General features: G+C 39.5%; 2 protein-coding genes across 2 annotated transcripts; one reads left to right on the top strand and one right to left on the bottom strand.

Moving 5' to 3' along the window:
• Positions 1–407: 407 nt before the first annotated feature.
• cbln2b (cerebellin 2b precursor) lies at positions 408–3,600 on the bottom strand. The gene is made up of 4 exons (XM_023276074.3): positions 3,266–3,600; positions 2,324–2,860; positions 1,553–1,672; positions 408–1,450 (listed from the first exon to the last, which is right to left on the bottom strand). Exons 2-4 carry the CDS (start codon positions 2,609–2,611, stop codon positions 1,253–1,255), a joined length of 606 nt encoding a protein of 201 aa, XP_023131842.1. The 5' UTR covers positions 2,612–2,860; positions 3,266–3,600; the 3' UTR covers positions 408–1,252.
• Positions 3,601–7,038: 3,438 nt separating this feature from the next.
• Positions 7,039–19,182, top strand: fbxo15 (F-box protein 15). The gene is made up of 9 exons (XM_023276090.3): positions 7,039–7,377; positions 9,921–10,025; positions 11,261–11,485; positions 13,034–13,237; positions 13,336–13,465; positions 13,624–13,706; positions 14,617–14,762; positions 15,454–15,578; positions 15,946–19,182. Exons 1-9 carry the CDS (start codon positions 7,229–7,231, stop codon positions 16,210–16,212), a joined length of 1,434 nt encoding a protein of 477 aa, XP_023131858.2. The 5' UTR covers positions 7,039–7,228; the 3' UTR covers positions 16,213–19,182.
• The last annotated feature ends 1,930 nt before the right edge of the window (positions 19,183–21,112 follow it).

The following is a 21,112-nucleotide window of genomic DNA, read 5'->3' as shown; positions in this document are numbered from 1 at the left end:
AGAAAAGACATTGAGTAGTGCGTAAAGGCGCACCAACATCCAGCCGCGCTGTGCTGCAACTTTGTGTTCAGGGGTGCGTAATAATGAAGTTCCAGTAATTACATCACAGTTTCCAATCAGCAACAACAAGAAACTGTGTCTCAGTATAATAATATTAAAGTCGGTTTGCATTTTCTATTTCCTTTCCAGTTGTGTGGATTCATTTTTTAAACTTTTAACCAATTCGGCTGCGTTACTTTTGGATAAGAAGCTCGTTGCTGTATTTCAGCACCTCGGACAGCGACTCTGCTCACAGTGAACTCTTGTTTCCTTCTTTAGGCCTCTGCACTTGCCTGACTGCATTTACAAACATGTTTTCTTGTATAAAAGCCACATGAATAAAAAAAGTGATAAATGCGCTTAGCCTATACAATACAATATCTTTTATTAAGCGGGACATATAGGGATTCTTCTATTATTTCCACAATGTACATTTGGTGAGCAACGTCACTGAACATTAAATCAGTCAAAGCTACGCAGATTCTGAACACACAATAATGTGAATATGTACTTTATAAATGATATAATTTTTTTTTTCTTTTTTAATAAAAGGGCTCTAAGTCGTCTCTGGTGGCTGAAATATGTCGCCTTTTTTTTCTCTTTTAATAAACTCGTCGGAGGCCTACATTTGGCTTATTTTCAATATGTTCAGCATCCAAACGCAACACCACTGACAGCACAAAACATAAAAAAAGAAAAAAAAACTTCCATTCGTGCAAAAAAAATGCCTTGGGCGTGAAAGCACTTCTTCTCTGGTTGTCCATAATTCCATATACTTCACTTGGACGGAAACCATATATTCTTTAAGGCTATACAAACATAAAATAGAGCATAACACACTCGGCCTGTCCAGGACATCAGTTCCTCCACTCCACATCTTCTCCTTTGTCCATTTTTGCCCACGTACACCCGTTTGTCTGTCGGCAAAGATTGTTTTCCAAGTAAGGAAAAATCCACGTCCCCGACAAGCACACGCCATTGGCCGATCAATACGTTTAATCATCCAGATTGCGTAAAAGTTGATTGATGGATGTGAATATATGAAACTCCAAGGAAACGTTCATATTTGACTAGATAGTGGACGAGTGTAGGTATACAGATATTCGTCGGCTTCCTTGGCTAACAGTTATTTAAGTTAAAAATAAATGGCATGTGTTTTTTTGTTCCTCAACATATGCAGAGTCCCGTGCGACGTGGATCATCGCCGATTAGATTATAGAGGAAACACTAGAAAGCCTGAGAAGGTGGAGTATTTCCATCCGCCCATTAGGGTGCCCCGTTCCAGCTTCAGATAGACACGGTCCTCCCGCTCAACCATCAGCAGTACTCCGTTGCTGGCCGCCTCCCTCGTAACGTCCTGGTCACCGGCGAATGCTGATATAACCGGATAATCATTCTGCATCAGGTTCACCTGCGGGGAAAGAGCGCAAACAACCTTGGAGTTGAGTCTCATGTCCGGTCACTGAAATGCCATGCCCATTAAATGCAGATCAACCATCTCCTAATTGCTTACCTGTATGGTTTGTCTGTTGTAGACTTTGACCACGTGAAAGCTGAAACTATATATCCCCCTTCTTGGTGCCTGGAAAACACTTGCTTTGAGATCGAAATGGTTGCCGATGTTCACTAAAACCTGTGATCACAAAAGGCGCACACTGAGACGGTGCACTATTTTTCCATTTGCATGCTTCACTCAACACAACAGCTGGTTTTGTTGTAATGCATTGTTTGTGTCTGCGATGCAGTGACTGCAGAGAGGCGTATCAGAGAGCGTTGTTCTGTTTTTTTGTCAAACGTTTCGGCTGCGCTTCAGTAGCAGTTTGGGAAGGTTCCCAGTTTGATGCGTAGCTTGTAACAGGCCGCTGTCCAAAGACCTCAGCCGTGAAAACTTACTGGAACATCTAATCAAAAGCTACACAAGGCATATGTAAATGCGACCGAGGCCTAGGACGCATATGTGATAAATGATCCTGCATGGATGATCATTCGTTTTGGCGGCGCTTCTCCAAATCACGCCAATTACGCACAGTATTAGATGAATCCCTTTCAAAGGAGAAACAACACTGTGCTCTTTAATTCAGACATACTCGTCACTCAGACCACACAAAGCGTCAACAGTGAGAGAAAATCAAGAAAAACGTGACCTTAAACAAGTTCTGCACACCAACGGCACATAGAATGCACCAGGAGAACATAGTAATTAAGAACACAGTGTTTGGGAAAATCAGAGGTAATTTAGATTTTTGGTGGACTGTGGTGGTGCTAGATTCAGTGAACATCTGACCTGGTCAAAATAGATGGTCATAGACGTGTTGCTCATCTCTGACGGCTCGTGGTTGGTTCCACGTACGGCAGAAAAAGCCACCTTTGCCCCAGCGGAGCGGACTGATATGCCAAGTGAGGAGGTGACTGCTCCATCCGAAGAAGGGTTCGAGTCGCACACCACAAGACACTTCCCTTCGAGAACGATGGGCTCCGTGTCGTTCTGGCCGAGGCAGAAAGCCACGCCGCATCCCAAGAGGAGGGCCAGTGCCAGGCTGGCACAGGGTCCCGGGCAGCGCGCTGGCACCATGGTTGGATCGCTGATCCCGCGCACACTGATGCAACCCAGCAGCCCCTTGGAGGTTTGTTAGTACTCGATCACCTGGTCCAGACTTAGTCCCTTCTCTCTTCCCCTCTCTCTTCCTCTATCTGTGATGCTCCCTCACTCTCCCAAACTGACACACAGACGCACTCAGACTCTCTCCGGCTGAGACTCCCCTCCCTCCTGTGCGTCTTAGTTGATTTTTGGAGAGTATTCAGACAACTGTTGTGGTAAATCCTGATGATATGAGAGAAAATAGTGGAGTTTTCAGATGAGACAGTAACAGTAATGGTATTTTACACAGTTTAATCACTAAATTTGACAGGGTACATAATCTAATGTGTGCGTAAAATGACTATTGTGCGTAAAATGGAAAGCAGTCACTACCAGCAAATGGCTTAATATAAACAAAAATGTTGCAGAGATTAGGACTCGCTTTCTTCTCGTTCGTTTTTAATCAAACCAACTATTTGCGAAACTGCGCAGTGTTTACTGATAGAACTGTGCACCGCAGCACTTTCCATCAAATTAAAATGTCCAAAATTGTGTTATCGACTTCTATTCTCGTTCAAGCGAATAAATACGATAAAACAAGCACTTTACCGGCATTTCTTTAGAGGAAGAAGGTAAAGCACGACCTACCTGTGCTATCCATCCCGCTGGTGTGCTCACTGTCTCTCCCAGACTGTGAACTGAGCGCTCAGATCGCTGATGCAAAAAAAGCAAGAGTCTCTGGGCTCCCTTTCGAGGGACAACTCACGCCCATTCTTTATGTGTAGCCTCTGCAACAAGAATCCTTAGAAGTGTCCCGCAATTAAGAGCACACGTGTGGACTAATGGTCTTGTTTACATATTAATCAGCTCAATGCTGTGAGCTCAGGGGCCCCTAAGGACGCAAAGATCAGCAGCTCTCAGTGTCTGTCATTTATATGCTGTGGTTTTCTCATGTCTCTCCTTGATTAATCCGAAATGAAAGGGCTGCAGCGGATAACCTTGCTGTTGCATGGTACATTCAGCATGCATGTATATGTTACGAGTTTGAGACTTAAACAAGCTTTTTATGAGTCCAATAAAGATACTTGTGCGCCATCCAGTGGCAGATTATAAATTTGCAGTATGGGTTCCTGCTTACAGTATAAGAGGTACATAGAAAAATCAATGTGCAAGACTGACCAAAACAAACAAACAAAAAATGTTTGGTATCCTGCTTGTTAGATATGTGAACTGGCATATCAGCAAATTCTTTTACTTTACAAATCAACAAAGAGTTCATGATCACGTTGAAAGCAGTTAACACTTCAGAAAATGCTCACTTCACAGAGAATAACCTGCACCTCTCTGTCCTACCCTTAGCCTTTTTCTTTTCAATTCCTGACATGTCATCATCCTTTGAAGAGCTGTGTAGAGGGTCCCTATCTCTGCTTCACACCTCTGAAGGGTTTGAGAGTGGGCTTCACAAGTGACGAACCCTCACGTCAGACCTTTAATGAGCTGTCATTTTCCTACTTAAAGATATGCTAACTGGCCACATTATAGAGGGCACTCACATTTACACAGGGAGGTGCTGTATAGAGTGTCTTTATCTGTGCAAGAAAACAGTGGCAGGAAAAATAATGTATTTCTTTCAGTTTAACAGGAATGGACTTTGTATTTTGAATACATGCAAGCTCATCGATGGGATGAAGAGACAGAAGAGATGCAAAAGGTACAGAATGTCATGAATTTGCATTAATAGCTCTGACACACATAAAATCTGTGAATTTGAAGTGTTTTTGATATTCTCGTATATATGTAATATATGTATAATCTTCTACCAAAAAGAAAAGACATTATTTTAAATCATACTTAATGTTTCCCTTCATTCTCAGTGTGATTTGACAAACATAGCACTGTCAGAGCTGACTGACAAACCATGCGGAAGAGTGACATCAGGTATCCAAGAGCTACAACTGTCCCCAGGCATTCAGAAGGACACATAGCTACAGAAAACATCAAATGTCAAGTACGGGGAACATGCAAGGAAAAGGGATGTGGCCTACATGGCATTACCATACCAGGGGCTGCTGTTGCCCTGAAAGGGACTTCACTTCCATCAGGCAAGCTGATCGGCTAGACTGACAACAGTGTTATGGTTATTTTCCCTGACAGCTAGCAGAGCCTACTGGCTTCCAGGAACGGGGAGGTCGATTTTGTGATGGGTCTTAAAGAGAGCCATCTGCTTTTGCAAAGCCAAGGACTGCTTTGTTAAATGCCTTTCTTCACACACCAGACATGTATTTCTTTTAGCACAATCCCTCTAATGACTGAGATGATGGAATTTCTTTAATGGCTTTTCTGTCACACGAAAGTAGGTCCACGTACCTACATAGCTGTTTAATATCTCTGCAACATAATTCATAATATCAAATATGATTAGAGGAGAACCACTGTGTGCTCACACCGCCATATGCTTCATCAGGTCTAAAATATCCACTTTAAAATAAATATTTGCATGTCCATCTGTCTGCCAGTCCATCTGTCTGTTTGCAGCTATTAATGAGTCTGTATCTTCAAATTTGAAATGAGGTCAGACACTCAAACTGCTTGATTTGAGACTTCTCTCTCACTGCAGGACTGACAAAAAAATCTGAAGAGAGAAAGAGAGAGGGGGAGACTGTGTTTTGTCTTTCTTGTCTTACATCAGTAAGATGTGACCTCTATTTTAACATGTGTGAGAAGACAAATAGCATCAATCTAGCCTGTCCCTCCCCTGCTAGTGCTGGGCTAGCAACCTGATGAGGAGTTATATGTAACCTAGAGAAAGGTGATAGCAGTGTGTACTGTGCCTCCTAAAGCTTACAGTAGCAGGTTTGTGTATGTCAGCATAGTGGGGATAAAAATCTGTCTATTCTATTTAACTTTTTGACAAAACCGGCTTCTCATCAGATAAGCCGCATGATTCACAGAGGTACGTTTTGAACCATGGTTTTTGGTGTAAGGTTTAGATGCATGAGGTTATAGGTAAGTCAGGAATCAGGAATTCAAAGTCAGACGGTGTACAAATCTGTACATATCCATATCGTTCAACAATGTATTTCACCCTTCTGCAGAACCTTGTTTTCTGACTGATTTCAAAAATAATCAATCAAAAGTTGCACTGTGTAGTTGGCTAACGAGTCATGAAAATTCCAAGCTATGTGGTCGATGGCTATTGAAATGAGCTGCAACTTTCACGCAGAGTTATTTTGAAAGAGCAATGGCCAGTGGGAAAAGTCCAGCACTCATCACTCACTCAGTCAAGAAGGGTCCAGACAAACCACCTACACAACACTTCCTTACGCTGGACTTAACCACATTCATGACTGTGCTGTAGATGCATCTGAGTATATTAGACTCAGACAGACAGGGACAGACATGTGTTTATATGACTGGCCACACACAGTTGAAGTCCAGCCAAAAATGATGAGCTGTTCTACTGAAGCGCTCTTGGAAAGGAAAGGAACCATAAGTAAGATCTGGCTTCCTTTAAATAGCTGTAGTGACCTGTCAATTACAAGGTAGCCATTGCCTCATACATACCCCGCTTTATTGTCTATTTCACTTTAAATGAGATGACACTTTAGGAAATTAACATCACGCTGCTTTAAAAAGGTCTTGAAATGAGCAATTGAGTCCATCGACTTATTTGGAAAAGGTTTACTGGATAACAGATCAAATGAAATGTAACATAATTTTTTCATACAGTTCTATACAATCAGACTTCTTTTTGCAGCCAGAGGAGTCGCCCCCTGCTGGCAGTTAGAAAGAATGGAGGTTTAAGGCAGTTTCACACTGGTTTCACTGTGTCCACCTCTTACACACAATCTATAGTTAGTTGTGAATTCCTCCCACCTTTTTGGAAGCATAATTCTAAATTCATTGAGTGTTCCTTTCAAGGTCCCATATTCTGCCCCTTTTCAGCAAACTGATAAGAATCTTGCCTGTCATTCGATTTTCAGCTCAAATTTTGAGCTGGATGACTATGGGTTCATTGTGATGTGTAGCACTTTAGTCAAATTCTTCCTGGCTTGAGAAGCTTGAAAGCTATCTAGTTGTGGGGGATCTTGAGGAATGGAAGAAATATCTTAACAGCTTTTAGTTTATACCTCCAAGCCTATCACAATTTCAAAACACCACACAGGACCTTTAATTCAATGCCCTTTAAATCCAAGCTAAGCATACATAAAGCTGAACTTGTCATTGAAAGAACAGCAAACTAATTAATCATGATAATCTTTTTTTTTAAGTGTGAAAATACAGAATGTATACTGAGGAAATATAAAATTAAACCATCATATACCGTCTTCGATTTGAATAATGCTTTTCTCCGCTTATATTGCGATGGCCCATGTGCAGCTCCTCGAAACGGTTATTGATGTCACCATGGCAACAGGACGCGGAAGTTAGGAAGGCGACTACAGGCTTCGGCACAGAAATGGCTACAAAAAAGAGAAGACACGATATTAATAGAGTTAACTTGTTGAGCTTTTGGATATCTAACGTTAGACTGATGGCCTGTTTGTAAAAACGCTGTCAAACAAACGTGTTTTTTTTAACGGTACATGGCCTAAAAACTTTCTCCCAAGTATGAATTATCCGGCATCTGTCACAGAGTTGACACGACAAGCGAAACGAATGGCGACATCGAAAGCAGCCGTTTCCAGATTGCCAGCAGTAAGGACGTCTAGAAGAGCTAACAAATCACTTCCAGCGTCCACTCGGAGCTTTATGGAAAGGTAATCTGTCAGAACAAGCTCTTTTTTCCCCTTTTTTGGCATTTCTGGGATTCAGGACCTCAGCCAGCCTGTGTGCAAGTCAAGGCTTTATAGCTCTCTAAGTAAAAAAGATTTATAGCAGCAAAACACAACATCAGCAGAACACAAATCAATGCAGGTGGAAGATACTTCACCACATGTTCAAATTAGGCAATTTGATTCTTTCCAATTGAATGTAGGCAGCAATACAGCAGCGAAACACCAGCAGCAAACTGTTGCACTCCTTATTACAGAAACAATTTCATTATTTCCACATCTATCTATCTATCTATCTATCTATCTATCTATCTATCTATCTATCTATCTATCTATCTATCTATCTATCTATCTATCTATCTATCTATCTATCTATCTATCTATCTATCTATCTATCTATCTATCCATCCATCCATCCATCCATCCATCCATCCATCCATCCATCCATCCATCCATCCATCCATCCATCCATCCATAGATATATACAAAGAGCCTAAGAGCAGGGTTTATGGGTCTTCCTGCAGGAAATTTTGAGTGTCAAGCTCTGCATTTCCTGTGCTCTGGTAATTTTTTAGGCACCAATTTGTTGGCGACAGTTCAAAATATAATGGAGTATAATGCACTCAGGCTCGCAGGCATTCTGTATTGATTTCTAACATTTATTCTCCTGTAGAGGAGAATAAATGCTTTCTCATTTGCTATTATCCCTGCTGAGTCAACACTCATTTAGAAAGGAATTTCTCCTCTGCTCTCTTTTTGTGTCATTTATTTGGGGAAGCAACCTCTTTGAACATGCACGTGGCAACTATTAGGGTCAGTGATGAATTTATCTTAACTAATTTATAATTATATACTGAGGTGCACGTATCCCCTGGATACCACTCTGAAATGTGGGTATGGACACAACATCAAGCATACTGCAGTGTATCAATCCAGACCTCAGTGGCTACATAACTAAGAAACTTAAGGAACGAATCCTGACAACCTGCAACGGTGGACTTTCCATATCATTGTTTGTTTTCCGGTTTGAGCATGTATGACTGAATTAGCCCATATTACAACTTGTCATTTTGTCACATAGGGTAGTGTTGCAGTATATGAAAAGAGTTATGGAAGAGCTGGTGTGCTTGAGCTGCAGTAAACGTTAGAGATTCACATATTCTTGATTAAGCAATGGTGTATATCTAAGGCATTTTTTTTAAGCAGGAGGGGATTATTTTCATGAAAAAATAATAAATAAATAAAATTGAAAATGTAACTGTGATAAGCAGGCAAACAAGTAAGCTACATATTCATATTCACCAACATATTAATTTATTATTGAAATGTTTTTTTCAATTTTTTTTTTTAGAAACTGTCTTACACAGTTGTTCTAAAAGTGCATGGCATATTGCTGTAATATATGGTTTAGACTACAGTTAGAGGTGTAACATATTTCCACCACAGGATCTCAAACTCCAGTGATCCCTCCCTAGTTTTCTAGTATTATCATTTCATCAAAATTTCAGTTTCATCCTGCTGATTTATCATTAAATACTGGTTCAACATTCCCTTTGGCCTCAGGTGCACTTTGTGTTTACTGCTAATCAGCAAACATTAGCATGCTAACACTCTAAATTCAAATGCTGGACAGAGTATACCTACTTAGCATCAGCTTGTTAGCATTGGCATTTCAATGCATACTGATGTTAGAATGCAGCTTTAAGCACCATTGTGCCTAAGTAGTGTCTCAAAGAAGTACTGCCACATCTGTAAACTCAACACTTTTGTGATTGGTAAAAAAAAAAAAAAAAAAAAACAACTATCATCAAATTACCGCTGATGAGTAATTGATATTATGAGGCCTGCACTTTCAACATAGTGGGTCCACTTATGACTTGTGTTATCACCCCTCCTCTTTCTACACTATTCTAAATGCCAGAATTTACAAAAAAAAAAAAAAACAACACCTCTGCATGTTTGCAGCTTCATGTGTCAGTGAGAAATCAATTAATTGAATCATTTGAACTTTAAAGCTGGAATATTTATCGTTCCCCTTGTTAAAACATCAACAAATATGATTTATTCACTCGGTATCTCGTTCTTGGAGAAGCTTCATCTGATTTTTGACATGTCAGTGATAGACCAAGCAGCTAATTAGAACAGGAATATTGCTCACTCAAGTGGTTTAATTGGGCAGCAGTGGCATCATTAACCAGGACAGGTGCAATCAGACAGACCTGATCAATATTTCTCATTAGCAGAAATGGATGGCATCTCCAAATTGAAAACAATGTATTTTTTTTTCAAAATAATTTTTATTGTGATTTGCAGAGTGCTTTGAAAAACCAGTTATTCATACTTTGTTTTACGATATCTACCAAATGATGAACATAGGTAATTTCATTTTATCACCAGAAGTGTATGATAAGATTGCCAAGTAGCTTGTTTAGAACACATTTGTCTCATAGACCGCAAACTGAACAACAGGAGGTGTGAAGACACTGGTGTCACTTCCTTGTACTGATGTCTAATTACCTTTTCCGTAGACTGCCATCTGAGATCCTGATTAAGATTCTGTCATACCTGGATGCCTCCACACTTTTCAGCATCAGCCACATCAATAAACTTTTCCATCAGCTTGCCAATGATAAGTAAGTATCAACCAGGGCTTGTCGGTGCAAGAGAAGCATAAGCAGTATTTTAAAAACATGAGTATGTGTACAATGTCAGAGACAGCGATTATTTTGTTATAGATTGATCAATAATTAATTGTTTTCATCTGAAAAATAAAAATTGTAACATATTACTATTCACATCTTCCGAGAGCCGAAGTTGACCCTTTTAAATTGATTGCTTTGTCTGACTAACAATGATAAACCCAAATGTCTTCCATTTACTATCAAAGAAAACAAAAATTCGACATTTGAAGAAGTTTTCACATTTTAGTGACCAATGTTCTGTCAACTAACAAATCAGTTGTCCACAAATTGTTCTACCTCTATTGAAGTAAGTTTATTTATATACATTTAATGATATACCACTGACCATGATTAAACATTTAAGACCCTTTCCAAGGAAAATAAAGTTTTCTACCTTGTTAAAATCTCTTATATGGCATTTTTATATGCAATAAGATATCATGAGGAAAATAAGTGGTCAGGTGGCAATGATGTAGTTACATTGCAGCTATTCTAATGCACAAAGGGATTGTTTTCATGGGGGAAAACTATCTTAAAGAACATGCCCATTCAAGAGCAACTTTTTTTTGTGGTCTTGTCTACTTGAATGGCAGACCAGTAACAAATAAGCATAACAGACATATTTAAAGACATCCCCTAGTGAAAATCAAATCTTTTTACCTTGGTAACATGTCCATATAGCATTTTAAAAGTAAAATAAGCATCCAATACCGTGGCATGTCCCAATGACAATCTCAAAAACACAGATTCAAACAGCCGGGGTTTCATATGTAACACATCTAAGGAACTGATCCTGTCAACTTGCAGTTTGGGGCTTTCTATACCATTATTCATCTTCAGAATCTGGTCAAAAATCTATGGCTGAATTACTCCAATATTACAACTTGCAATTGTAGAGCATAAAGTAGTTTAACAGCATTTGAAAGAGGAGGGATGGGTGAAGAGAGAGGCAGGAAGGATTCAGTGGTGTACAGTTACATGTAAGACAATTTAGGACAGGAAAGGGTTAAATTTGTGGAAAACTTCTAAATGTGCAACTTTGAAACACTGCTATGAGTTTTTAGGGATTTAATCAATGACCGAGGGACTTTTGTATAATTTAGTCACTTGATAATTACCTTTTGCAGTTGCGTTCACTAACCACAATCTGTCACTCTTTTCTCTGCTTTCCAATACCATCAATGCAGTTCTCTGTGGAAAAGGATATACATAGTGAAGTTTGGCAAGGATAAACAGTGGAAACTCAAGTGTACTGATGAGCTGCTGCTGAAGATGGAGGATCGAGCTGCAGGCAGCTGGAAATGGCTGTACTTCAAGTCTGTAGCTGCACGTGACATGGACATGTGGAAAAGACATCTCAGACACACGAGCCGTTACACCGGGTTACCCTGCCAAACGGAAAAGGTCCTAAGGTGCAGTAAGAGATTGGGCAAGGCCAAAGTCGTTTTTGAAATCCAGTTGAGATGAAGTACATGACGTGTTTTATTTGCTTAACGTACCTGCCACTTGACTTCGCCTACCTCACACTTGAGTGAATTAAGTGTTGCTTGTTAGTGAAGCTAATCAAGTGCTTAGCGTGTCATTTTTCAAGCATTTGAACCTCTTAGCTACTGAATTCAGAAAAAAAGTCTCCTTTTTTCTTAGGATATCCTACTCTAAATATATTATATTGTCCACGTGGCTCTATGTATCATACTGTGATGTGCATTTGCCATCTGTTCAGCATGTCTAGCCTCTTTTTCAGCTGGGAGGCGCTCTGTGAGGCATCCATCCACTGTTTGTGGTTGGCAAACAGTAAAACTTTGGAGATCTGCCCTCACTGTCGAGAAAGTTCAAGGGTAGAGACTAGAGGACAGTTCAAGCTGCTGGCAATCAAAAGCAAAGTATGGTTTGTTTTTCATATCGCACGTAATGACACTTTCTTATTAAAGGTGAGCGAGGAGGTCTCTGTCTGAACGTGATGTCTGCTCAGGGGGCTGCCAGCACGCGTAGGAAAGCTCCCTCACCACCTCCACGGCGGTTTCTGCTGTGTTTTTATAACCTCTGATTAGAGACTGTGCAGCACTCAATTTTGAGTTCTGTGGCAGTCGCTGTGGTACAGAGGGGGAAGTAGAAATAATTGTGTTCCTTGCAGAGGCTGTCTGAATTGTTGAAATAAATTGCTTAGCCCCCCAACCCCTCATCCACAGCGCACACACACTTGCACACATGCACACCTTCCCCTTCCTCCCTCCTACCACCAGCTCAGACAATTCCCTATGGGGGGGTTTGTCTGTTCGAGACACTGAGGGGCATGCGATTTACCTTGGTAATAATCATTTCACAAGACATCACACATAGAGACGGTGCAGAGTAAAATCCCCTGGGTCATCTGAGGCCTCCTGGGCTGCTCCAGTTTTTAGCTTTGTTCCTCCACTTAATTGATATTGGATGGTGCCTCAGCGAGACACCGGCTGCATCACAGTAGGGGCAGCCCTGAATCACAGTTTAGACAGAATTGGATCAAGAGATTCATCACAACAGCTGCGGTTTCATTTCATTCGTTGCATATCATTTCATTAGCAAGAATGGCTTAAATGGAGCCATACTACTCCCTACTGCTGACAAATAAATCCAACAGCCATTAAACTCATAATTTTCCTGATTTAAAAAGCAACAGTCAGCTTTTCCAAATGCTGCCCAATTATTTCTGTTCTATTAAATTCAAATAAATGGATAGAAGATTAGATATTTGTTCAGTAATTCAATTGTTGTCTTCACATGGCTATTAAGGAGCATAAACAGAGCCATTTCCCACTCAAAGTGGAGAGCCTGTTAATTTCAGCCTTGTTTCAACCAGCAGCTAACCTCTGAAGCGCTCTCTCCTCCCCACCACAACACAGCTAACACGCTTTTATTGCAACCTCACCCCCCAAGCAAATCGTATTGCTATAATTCAGCTTTGTGTTTTCTTACTGTAGAAACTTGAACATCACCTGGGAGCTGACGGTCACCGATAAGTCAGGGCATCAGAACACTTTGGAGCTGAGCTGGTCCCAGTTCTTTGAGACTTCTGTGACACTGTGCTGGAGCGCAGGAGGCTACTTGCCCAGCTACCAGCAGATTTCCACCCTTGAACTCCACGGTGTCAGGAGGATAGCCCTCAACTGCCCCGGCCTAAAGAAGTATAGACAGCCAGCATGCCCCCCTACACCCTCTCTCTGTGTCTCTGTCTCCTCTTTTCTCAGAAAAACCAACAGTTTTCCTTGCTTTGCTCCATCAGACCTGGCTGGAGGTCCCTCATGGCAAAGTTAGACATGCAGACTCTAACTAAAAACGCGCAGGTCATCGGCCAGGACAGAATGGTGCAGCTGAAGTTGCTACCACCTGGCATCATCATCGGTGTCTGGAGGGTAATTACTTCACCAGCAACCATGGCATTTTAAAATTATTATTCATTAGCTTATTGCAGCTGAGCAAGTGTGATGGGTACTTAAAAAAAAAAAAATCTCATAATAAGTGATTCAGCAGGAGAAATTACATGGAATTTAAATGATGGCTCTTTTTGCAGGACCAGCGCTCCGTTGCCTTCATCATGTTCACCCTTCACTTCCACAAGCTGGTGGAAAGAAGCACTCAGGGATCCTCTGTTTGGTAGGTGACTCTTACTCACATGTTCACATGGTGTGCAGTGTATCACCATCAGATGGTTATGTCTCAAATTGAAAGGACATGATAACTGACAGGATTCACTCGATGCTCCTATTGTGACCCATGTATGAAGCACTGCAGGGTGAGATTTGACACGTCAGCATCACCGGCACTTGTGTTTCTTTAGAACTGTGAATAATGCGACTCTGTCAGGGTTTAATGTAAAGAAGGCTATTCTTGTCCTGTGTCAGGACTAGTTAGACCAGTGAGTTTTCTTCAGTAATTTCCCATGAGGAAGCAGCAAAATGCGGGTTTGAATTCTAGCCAGACACAACAGCAATTGAATTTACTCATTCACAGACGTTAAAACAGCGAGCAGGTAAATAAGCATTTGAAGATATTTACTTTTGCATTAAAATTCATTGATTCCAAACCTATAAAAGCTTGAGATTAAAAAGACACTTTCAACTGAACTGCTCGCAACCTTGTGTTACATTCAGGCCATGAGTAGGGTCACCATTAGATCAAATTTTAAAGGCTCATAAGGAATAAAGATCCGAGACCTCTGGCCCAAACCGTTCAGTATTTTAGTTTCCATCTATCTGAACATAAGAACTAATCCAGGTTATGTGATAGTGTTTTCTTGGAAGTGCTTCATAGATAATCCAACAAAAGATTTATCAGATCACACAATATTCTTGATAGTGCCATATCTATCGCCTCAGCACAGTGTGACTATAGCTCCCTCTCCTGGTCTCTAATGAGAACACAATAGAGTTACAGTATATTATGACTGCGGTCCACAAAAGTAAATTAACCTGTGAATGCCTTTGTAATGAAATGTTCTTTTTCTTATTATTCTTGCCACTCACTGCAGTTTAATTTACTCTTACTTTCTTTTTTCCTTCTGCAGTCCCTTTGTGGAGCCAATGGACAAACCCCCTTTTGATGACATAGACCCTGAATACGGTCTCCATGGTTACCAATTACACATTGTTCTCCACAGCACTGTATGCAAGCTCATGTCTGAAAGCTTCTCTCAGCTATTCTGCCATAGAGGTAATGTATTTATACTCAAAATCACTCAGTCACAGAGTGAATGATGCTGACAAGATATGAACTCAGTAGAGGATGTGTGGACCATTTAAAAATCTGGTCTCTGTGGATAGAGTATGGTTCATGCATAATAACTTTTAGGTGAGTACAGAAAAGGTTGAAAAATATAAAGTGTTCATTTGTTTTATTTATTTATTTCTCATCCTGCAAATTTAGAATATAAAGCCTCTGTAGCCATATTTGTATATTTGCACTTAAGCATATAGAAAATGTTTTTGTATTGTTTGCCTATTATCTGTGACAAACTGTATGCACATTTAGCATTTTTATACAGCAAAAAAATTATCAACTCACCTCACACTGGGATACTATATACTCCAACATGTCTATACTAAATATTACATATATTTGTAATTTCTCTTTTTCCTCCATTTATTAACCTTGATTGCACACCAGTGCTCTTACCATAGTCTCAAGACTACAAGCACTCAAGAAATTAACTGTGTTTAAAGGTTGTTATACTACTCATAGATTTAAATTTAGGTTATACAAAAATGTTTTGAAAGTATCTCAGGGTTTTCTGAAACCCGATGATACCCTGATGCTTCTATATTTGAGCTTATACTAATCAAATGACAGAAATACTAATTATCATTGTGTAAAGACTTTCTTGTGTGTTGTTGTCTTTCACCAGCTCAGATCTCTGATGGACTGATCCAGCTTACTGCCATTAACAGTACAAACTTGTCGCAGCACACTCCTCTGTCTGGCAACGTCACCCTGCCCTGGCGGTGTGAGGCCCTGCAGGGAGAGGTGGAGGTATGACATGTACTGTAGGCTACGTCCACATTGTTTTAATTTGTGTTCAAGTAAGAAAGAAATCCACCAGCAAAACATACATTGCTCCGAGATAGTATTAGCATTACCTCAGAAATACATAAATTATTTGAGGTTCAAATAATTTATGTAATTCTAAGAAGGACATAATTGAAGTTTCTAATTTTAACAAGAATTTTCAATTACTGCATGTATTTGATTGTAAGAGGGTGTGCCGGAGCAAACATTTTCAACCTGGAGTTGTTTTTATCGTTTAGTTTTTTTACTTGAAGCAGAATGAAATTGCAGAAATGACAGCGCATGCACAGAACACACATGCCGACACGTTTCCTTTTCCTCTTCTTGCCAGAACTGCTGCATCATGAGTCTAACGTTGCTGGATGAATTCAGTAAACCCTTCACCTGTGTCAGCTCTCCTGTTTCCATGAAGCTGGAAAAGACGCCCATTTCTTATGACCATGATGGTGAGCACTACCTGATCCACTACCAGGACTCAGACGCTCAGGTGAAGATGCGGCTTGTGTGGATGAAGGAGCAGCAGCAGTTTGTCCTTGTCAGTTTAGTCATCTATCTGAGCGTTTGCAATGTCAACAGGCATTTTGGCAGAGACTACTGACCCTGCCATACTTCTGTTGAGTTGAAGTTGCTCATCACCACTGTTCAACTTGTGGAAAATTGTCGGGTAAAAGACTGGGTCAGCCACACAGCTGCACCACTCCATAACAGCAGGCTCTGAAATTGTTCACTTTTGTGATGTCAGTAAATATTGTGGTTGGAAAGCTACTGTATTGTACTGTGCCCTTTTTATTTTTCTATTTTCTGTGCCTTGTACATCAGTTTAAAGATGCTGTATGTCTGCCTGTTATTTCTTATTTGATAATACTTTTGCCTCTTGTTAATGTAATGAGAAACTTTGTCCACTCCGTTGACTGTATTTAAACCCTCTGTAATGTCATCTATAGATTACTTGAACAGTTCAGTGTCATGGCTCTGACCATTGCCCTCTTGGCAGAGCCTGACTCCTTTTAACTCCTTCTTTATGCAAAAATGAGCAAAGACATGGCGGTTGAGTAGAGTTGTGGCAGACCAATCAAATGCCTGTGGGCCATGTATCTGTCCTCAGATGGCCCTCCTCTAATCTAATTTAAGCAGATGAGTTACCTACTTTGCTTGTACAGTTGTTATGAATTGGGAAATTGGCAGTAGAGACCAAAATCGTTTTTTTATACTAGGCTATAAACATGTTTACTTCTACTGTAAAGCTGGACCTTTTAACATGAGAGCTATTGAGGACTGATTCATTTTTGAAGCCAGTCTCAAGTGGCCATTTAGGGATTTGGAGTTTTTGGCTTCATTTTTCATCCCCAATGGTTGCTGCTTGGTCTAAGTTTGTAAAATCACTTTACAAATCTTAATAATAATGAATGATTAACACGTTGCTCTCGATATCATGAAGAGAGATAGATAGAATAGAAATATTAATTGGAACATTTAATTATAATTTTATAACATAATTACTTAAAAGCTGTCTGAATTCCACAATCTAAATGTTCTAAATGTACATTTAATGAATGCTGCGCTGATAGTTTTCTCATCTGCTCATTAATTGATTGTAGTAGTATTATAATTAGTCAGTCTATAATTATTCCAGTGACACACTCAAGCTGTTTGCACACAGCCTGTGTGGTTTTTATACTTTGTATACTCAAACCTAAAAGAGGGAAAATAGCATTCTTTGAGAAAACAACTTGGGACTTTCTGTTCAAGGTGCTGAAATGACCTTCTTTCTGTTTTTATATTTTTAAAATGTATGCAGTGCAGAAGTAAATTTTAAAAATACAACCATTTTGTTAGAGTTTGAGTTATACCCATACAGATAAGGCTCTTTATCATGGTGAAACAAAGTAAATCTCTGTCCCTAGTAGAATGCACATTGAATATTTAATGCATAATGAAAACCTGAGCTTATATGTAACCTGGGCAAGGTTTTTGCAGCACCTTGTTTTGATCTGCTTTATGTTGTAATATCTCTCCACCATGACACATAGTGACTCAGAAGTCGTTTTTAAAAACACTGTAATAGGATATTTCAAAAGAGCACAGAGTTTAATGGTCCATTTACATTGGCTGATATTTCTATACCAAAACCCTAAGGTCATGTTGGAGGAAATAAGATTGCAGGATGTTGCAATTCATCCATCTATGATGTTTTCTTACATTTGGCCTGAAACACCTAAAAACTCCATGTTATCGTTGCCATCCTCTCTCATAGCTGATTTCATCACTTAGCTGGTCCCTTACAACTTAAAGTATCCAAATTACTGTAATATTAATTATTAATAATCCTCAGTCATTAAATATTCTTATTGTAGTGATGTCTTTCATGTATTTCCTGAATTTTACATTTTCCTTTGTTGTGTATGTAGACATTTGCTGATGTGAGCAGGCAGATTTTAAATGCATCTACCCTTTTAATTAACACTTTCAAGACTTAACTCTTAGTTTTTACTAAAATCAAGCAAAATTAGGGCATGCTTTTCATGTGTGTTGGAATGAATGTTTTGCTCCTTTTGTGTGTTTTATGCAAATCACATTTTGTTTCCTTTTATTGTGGTATGAATATGTTAACATCCACATTTCCTCAGTTACACTGTCAGACATTACGATCTCACTTTCAGATGAAAACTGAGCCTAATGTCCACACCCTGGGCAATTCTGGCTACAGCGATAGAATTAGTGTGGAAGCAATTGTTGGAAACTACTGCTGATGGGCCAGCACTGCTGATGGCAATAAAATAAGGCGGGCCTCTGGATAATAGGATTTCAGAGGCTCCCCTTCCTCCTCTCAGTGAGGGTCATCATCACCTTGAAAAGATGCTTATTTTTCCAAACACATCTCCAACATCTTTGGCAGTAGATCCAAAATTATTTGGGGAATGAGCCAAAGGGAATAAGAGGGGCAACAGTATGTGTGATAAATTGTTTTGGGTGTCTTTTGTCACAGGCTTCACAATTGAAATGAGACAAAAGCTGTGATGGGAAGAGAGACACTGTCTGAATCATAAGGGAACCGTGTGTTGTCATATTGTTAACATTTTAAAGCCATTTCCTTCTTATTTGTAATGGCAGAATGAACCAATATAGGGACAACATAGAGCCATATAGAATTACACTGGATTGCTTACTTGGACACCTAATACACTGACAAGTACCACAAATTGCCCATTACTTGGACTGAGTGATATGTATCATGGAAGATTTTCAGGTTATAAGCGTGTTATAACACATTCCCATCACAATGACCTTCAAACTACTGTTTGCTGTCACATCATCTGTTGCAAACTGCCAATGTTTTATTCCCATTTTATTAGAAAAACCAGGAGCCAAGGGCATTATGTGCTGGTAATGTACTGGAAAGAATATAAAGACATTTATTCAAACATTTGAGTCATAGTTATGGCTGAACAAAGGACCATGCAGCCTTGACAGAAAGCACAGTATGTTCTGTCTCGTTTCTGCACAAAGTATTAATCTCATGTACCTACTGTGATTTTTCTATGAGGAATTAGAATTTTAAAAAAAGACTGCAATTTACATCTATTTGAGCATAGTTTAATATAGGCTCTTCTCCAGTAGATGGCTCTCTTTAGTAAACAATGAGGAAATCTATAAACAACATTGTGTTTTCATTTTCTGTGTGCTTTCAATCAGCAAAAGACAGTTCTGGAGAAACAGAATACATAACTGACTTATGGAAATCTTTTTATCAGCACAATGATAATCTCTTTTCTGAGAATCATCTCTGCACAGTACAGGGAATTTATTATGCTCTCGTCTTTTCTTGCTGTTTCCCTTTTTTGCTCTTTTGCAAAGTCATTACAAGCCTGTGTGTTAATCAAAACTTAAAAGACTTAAACACCAAATAACAATTAAGAACGAATCCGCCGCCAAACTACTGAATGGGTAAATTTAGTGGCTTCATTAAACTCATCTTTCTTAGTTTCCTTGCAGGCTAATCTTGGAAGAAAATTGCTTCCATTTTTAGCCTTTAATTCTCTCCCATGTGAGTGACCAGCTGGGCCCGCAAACTAAGCCAATGACACAGTCCTTATTTTGTCCTCTCATTGGAGAAAAACCAGTCAACTAATGAAATTCTGCATGAGGGAGATTGATTGCGTGTGTCTGCCAGCATACATGTTGTTTTTCTTTTTTCTTTTTTAATTTACAATGACACACTGAAAAGATTGTTGCCTTAAAAGAAAATTAATACTCAATGTCCATCTTCCATCTTCCCAAAGTTTGGGAAATAATGACACTTTCCTTCCGCACTGATGACTGCTAAGTCCTCACAAATCCTGACCCGTAATATTCCACATTTATGACCCTGCTGAGTATATGAGGCCAGCGAAGTTAATTATGCTTGTAATGATCAGAACTACATCAGCCCAAAATGTCTTTGCCAAAAATCTCCCATTAGAAGCTGTATAATCAAGCAAGAACTGTTTTGTCGAGGCAACAAAATAACAGATGGCCTGGCATGTACATTTGCTAGAAGTGAACCCTGCTACAGTAACATTGTAGTCACATTCCTCCAACTGTTCACCATCTTGTCTTCTGTAAGTCTTTTGATCCCTGTAGGGAAGGACAACTGGATAGACTGGAAAAATATGCTAAAAAACTGTCAATCTGTGAAATAATTATATTTTAGTGGATTTAAATACAGCAAAAAACTATGTAATTTTATGGTCAAATGTTACAAAGGGCCAAATTACTACCTGTAAAAATACAGGGGCTGGACAGCAAGACAGCTAAATACATGATTTACCCTTTTTCAATCTTTAGTATTTTTTTTTCTTTCAAACACTGGAAAATAAAGAAATGTTTTGCTGATTTAAATACATTAAAAAATAGTGACATTTTATGCTAAAACTTTGTAAAAATTAATTACCATGTGTAAAGATACAGGTTTTTGATGTGGACATTATTATACCGTTTTCTGCTTTTTTGTTTTTTATGTCATGTTTTTTGTCTGATTGTACTAGTTACTATCTGTAGTTTCAAAAAACAGGTCAAATCTGTAAAATGAAAATAAATTCTTGAAGAAATTACAGTTAAAAACTGTTAGGCTGTAACTGTAAGGAAGACCAACCAGTTAATACAGTCACAGCCACCGCAGTCCCAGTGATGCACGTTGGGAATGAAGGCCGGCCGGTGCAGTACTACTACTGCGGTACAAATTGCTGAAAACCTTACTGCTGACTATGACAGAAAAGTGTCGGAAACCCATTGTGCACGGCAACTTGCTGTGTGTGTGGCTATAGACTGCTCAGAGTGTCCTTTCTGACCCCTGTACCCAACCAAAAGCACCGACAAAGGGCACATGAGCATCACAAGTGGACCACAGAACACATTTCTGCTGAGAGATCTTGAGTCCTTGCATTCATTTGGGTGTTACTTTGGCACATACCACCTACATAAACGTTGTTACAGACCACGTACACCCCTTCATGGCAACG

The sequence above is a fragment of the Amphiprion ocellaris genome, chromosome 22, assembly GCF_022539595.1.
Source record: "Amphiprion ocellaris isolate individual 3 ecotype Okinawa chromosome 22, ASM2253959v1, whole genome shotgun sequence".
NCBI classification, from domain to species: Eukaryota; Metazoa; Chordata; class Actinopteri; family Pomacentridae; genus Amphiprion; species Amphiprion ocellaris.
The sequence above is the reverse complement of the archived record's forward strand: the minus strand, read 5'-3'. Positions and strand labels throughout refer to the sequence as shown.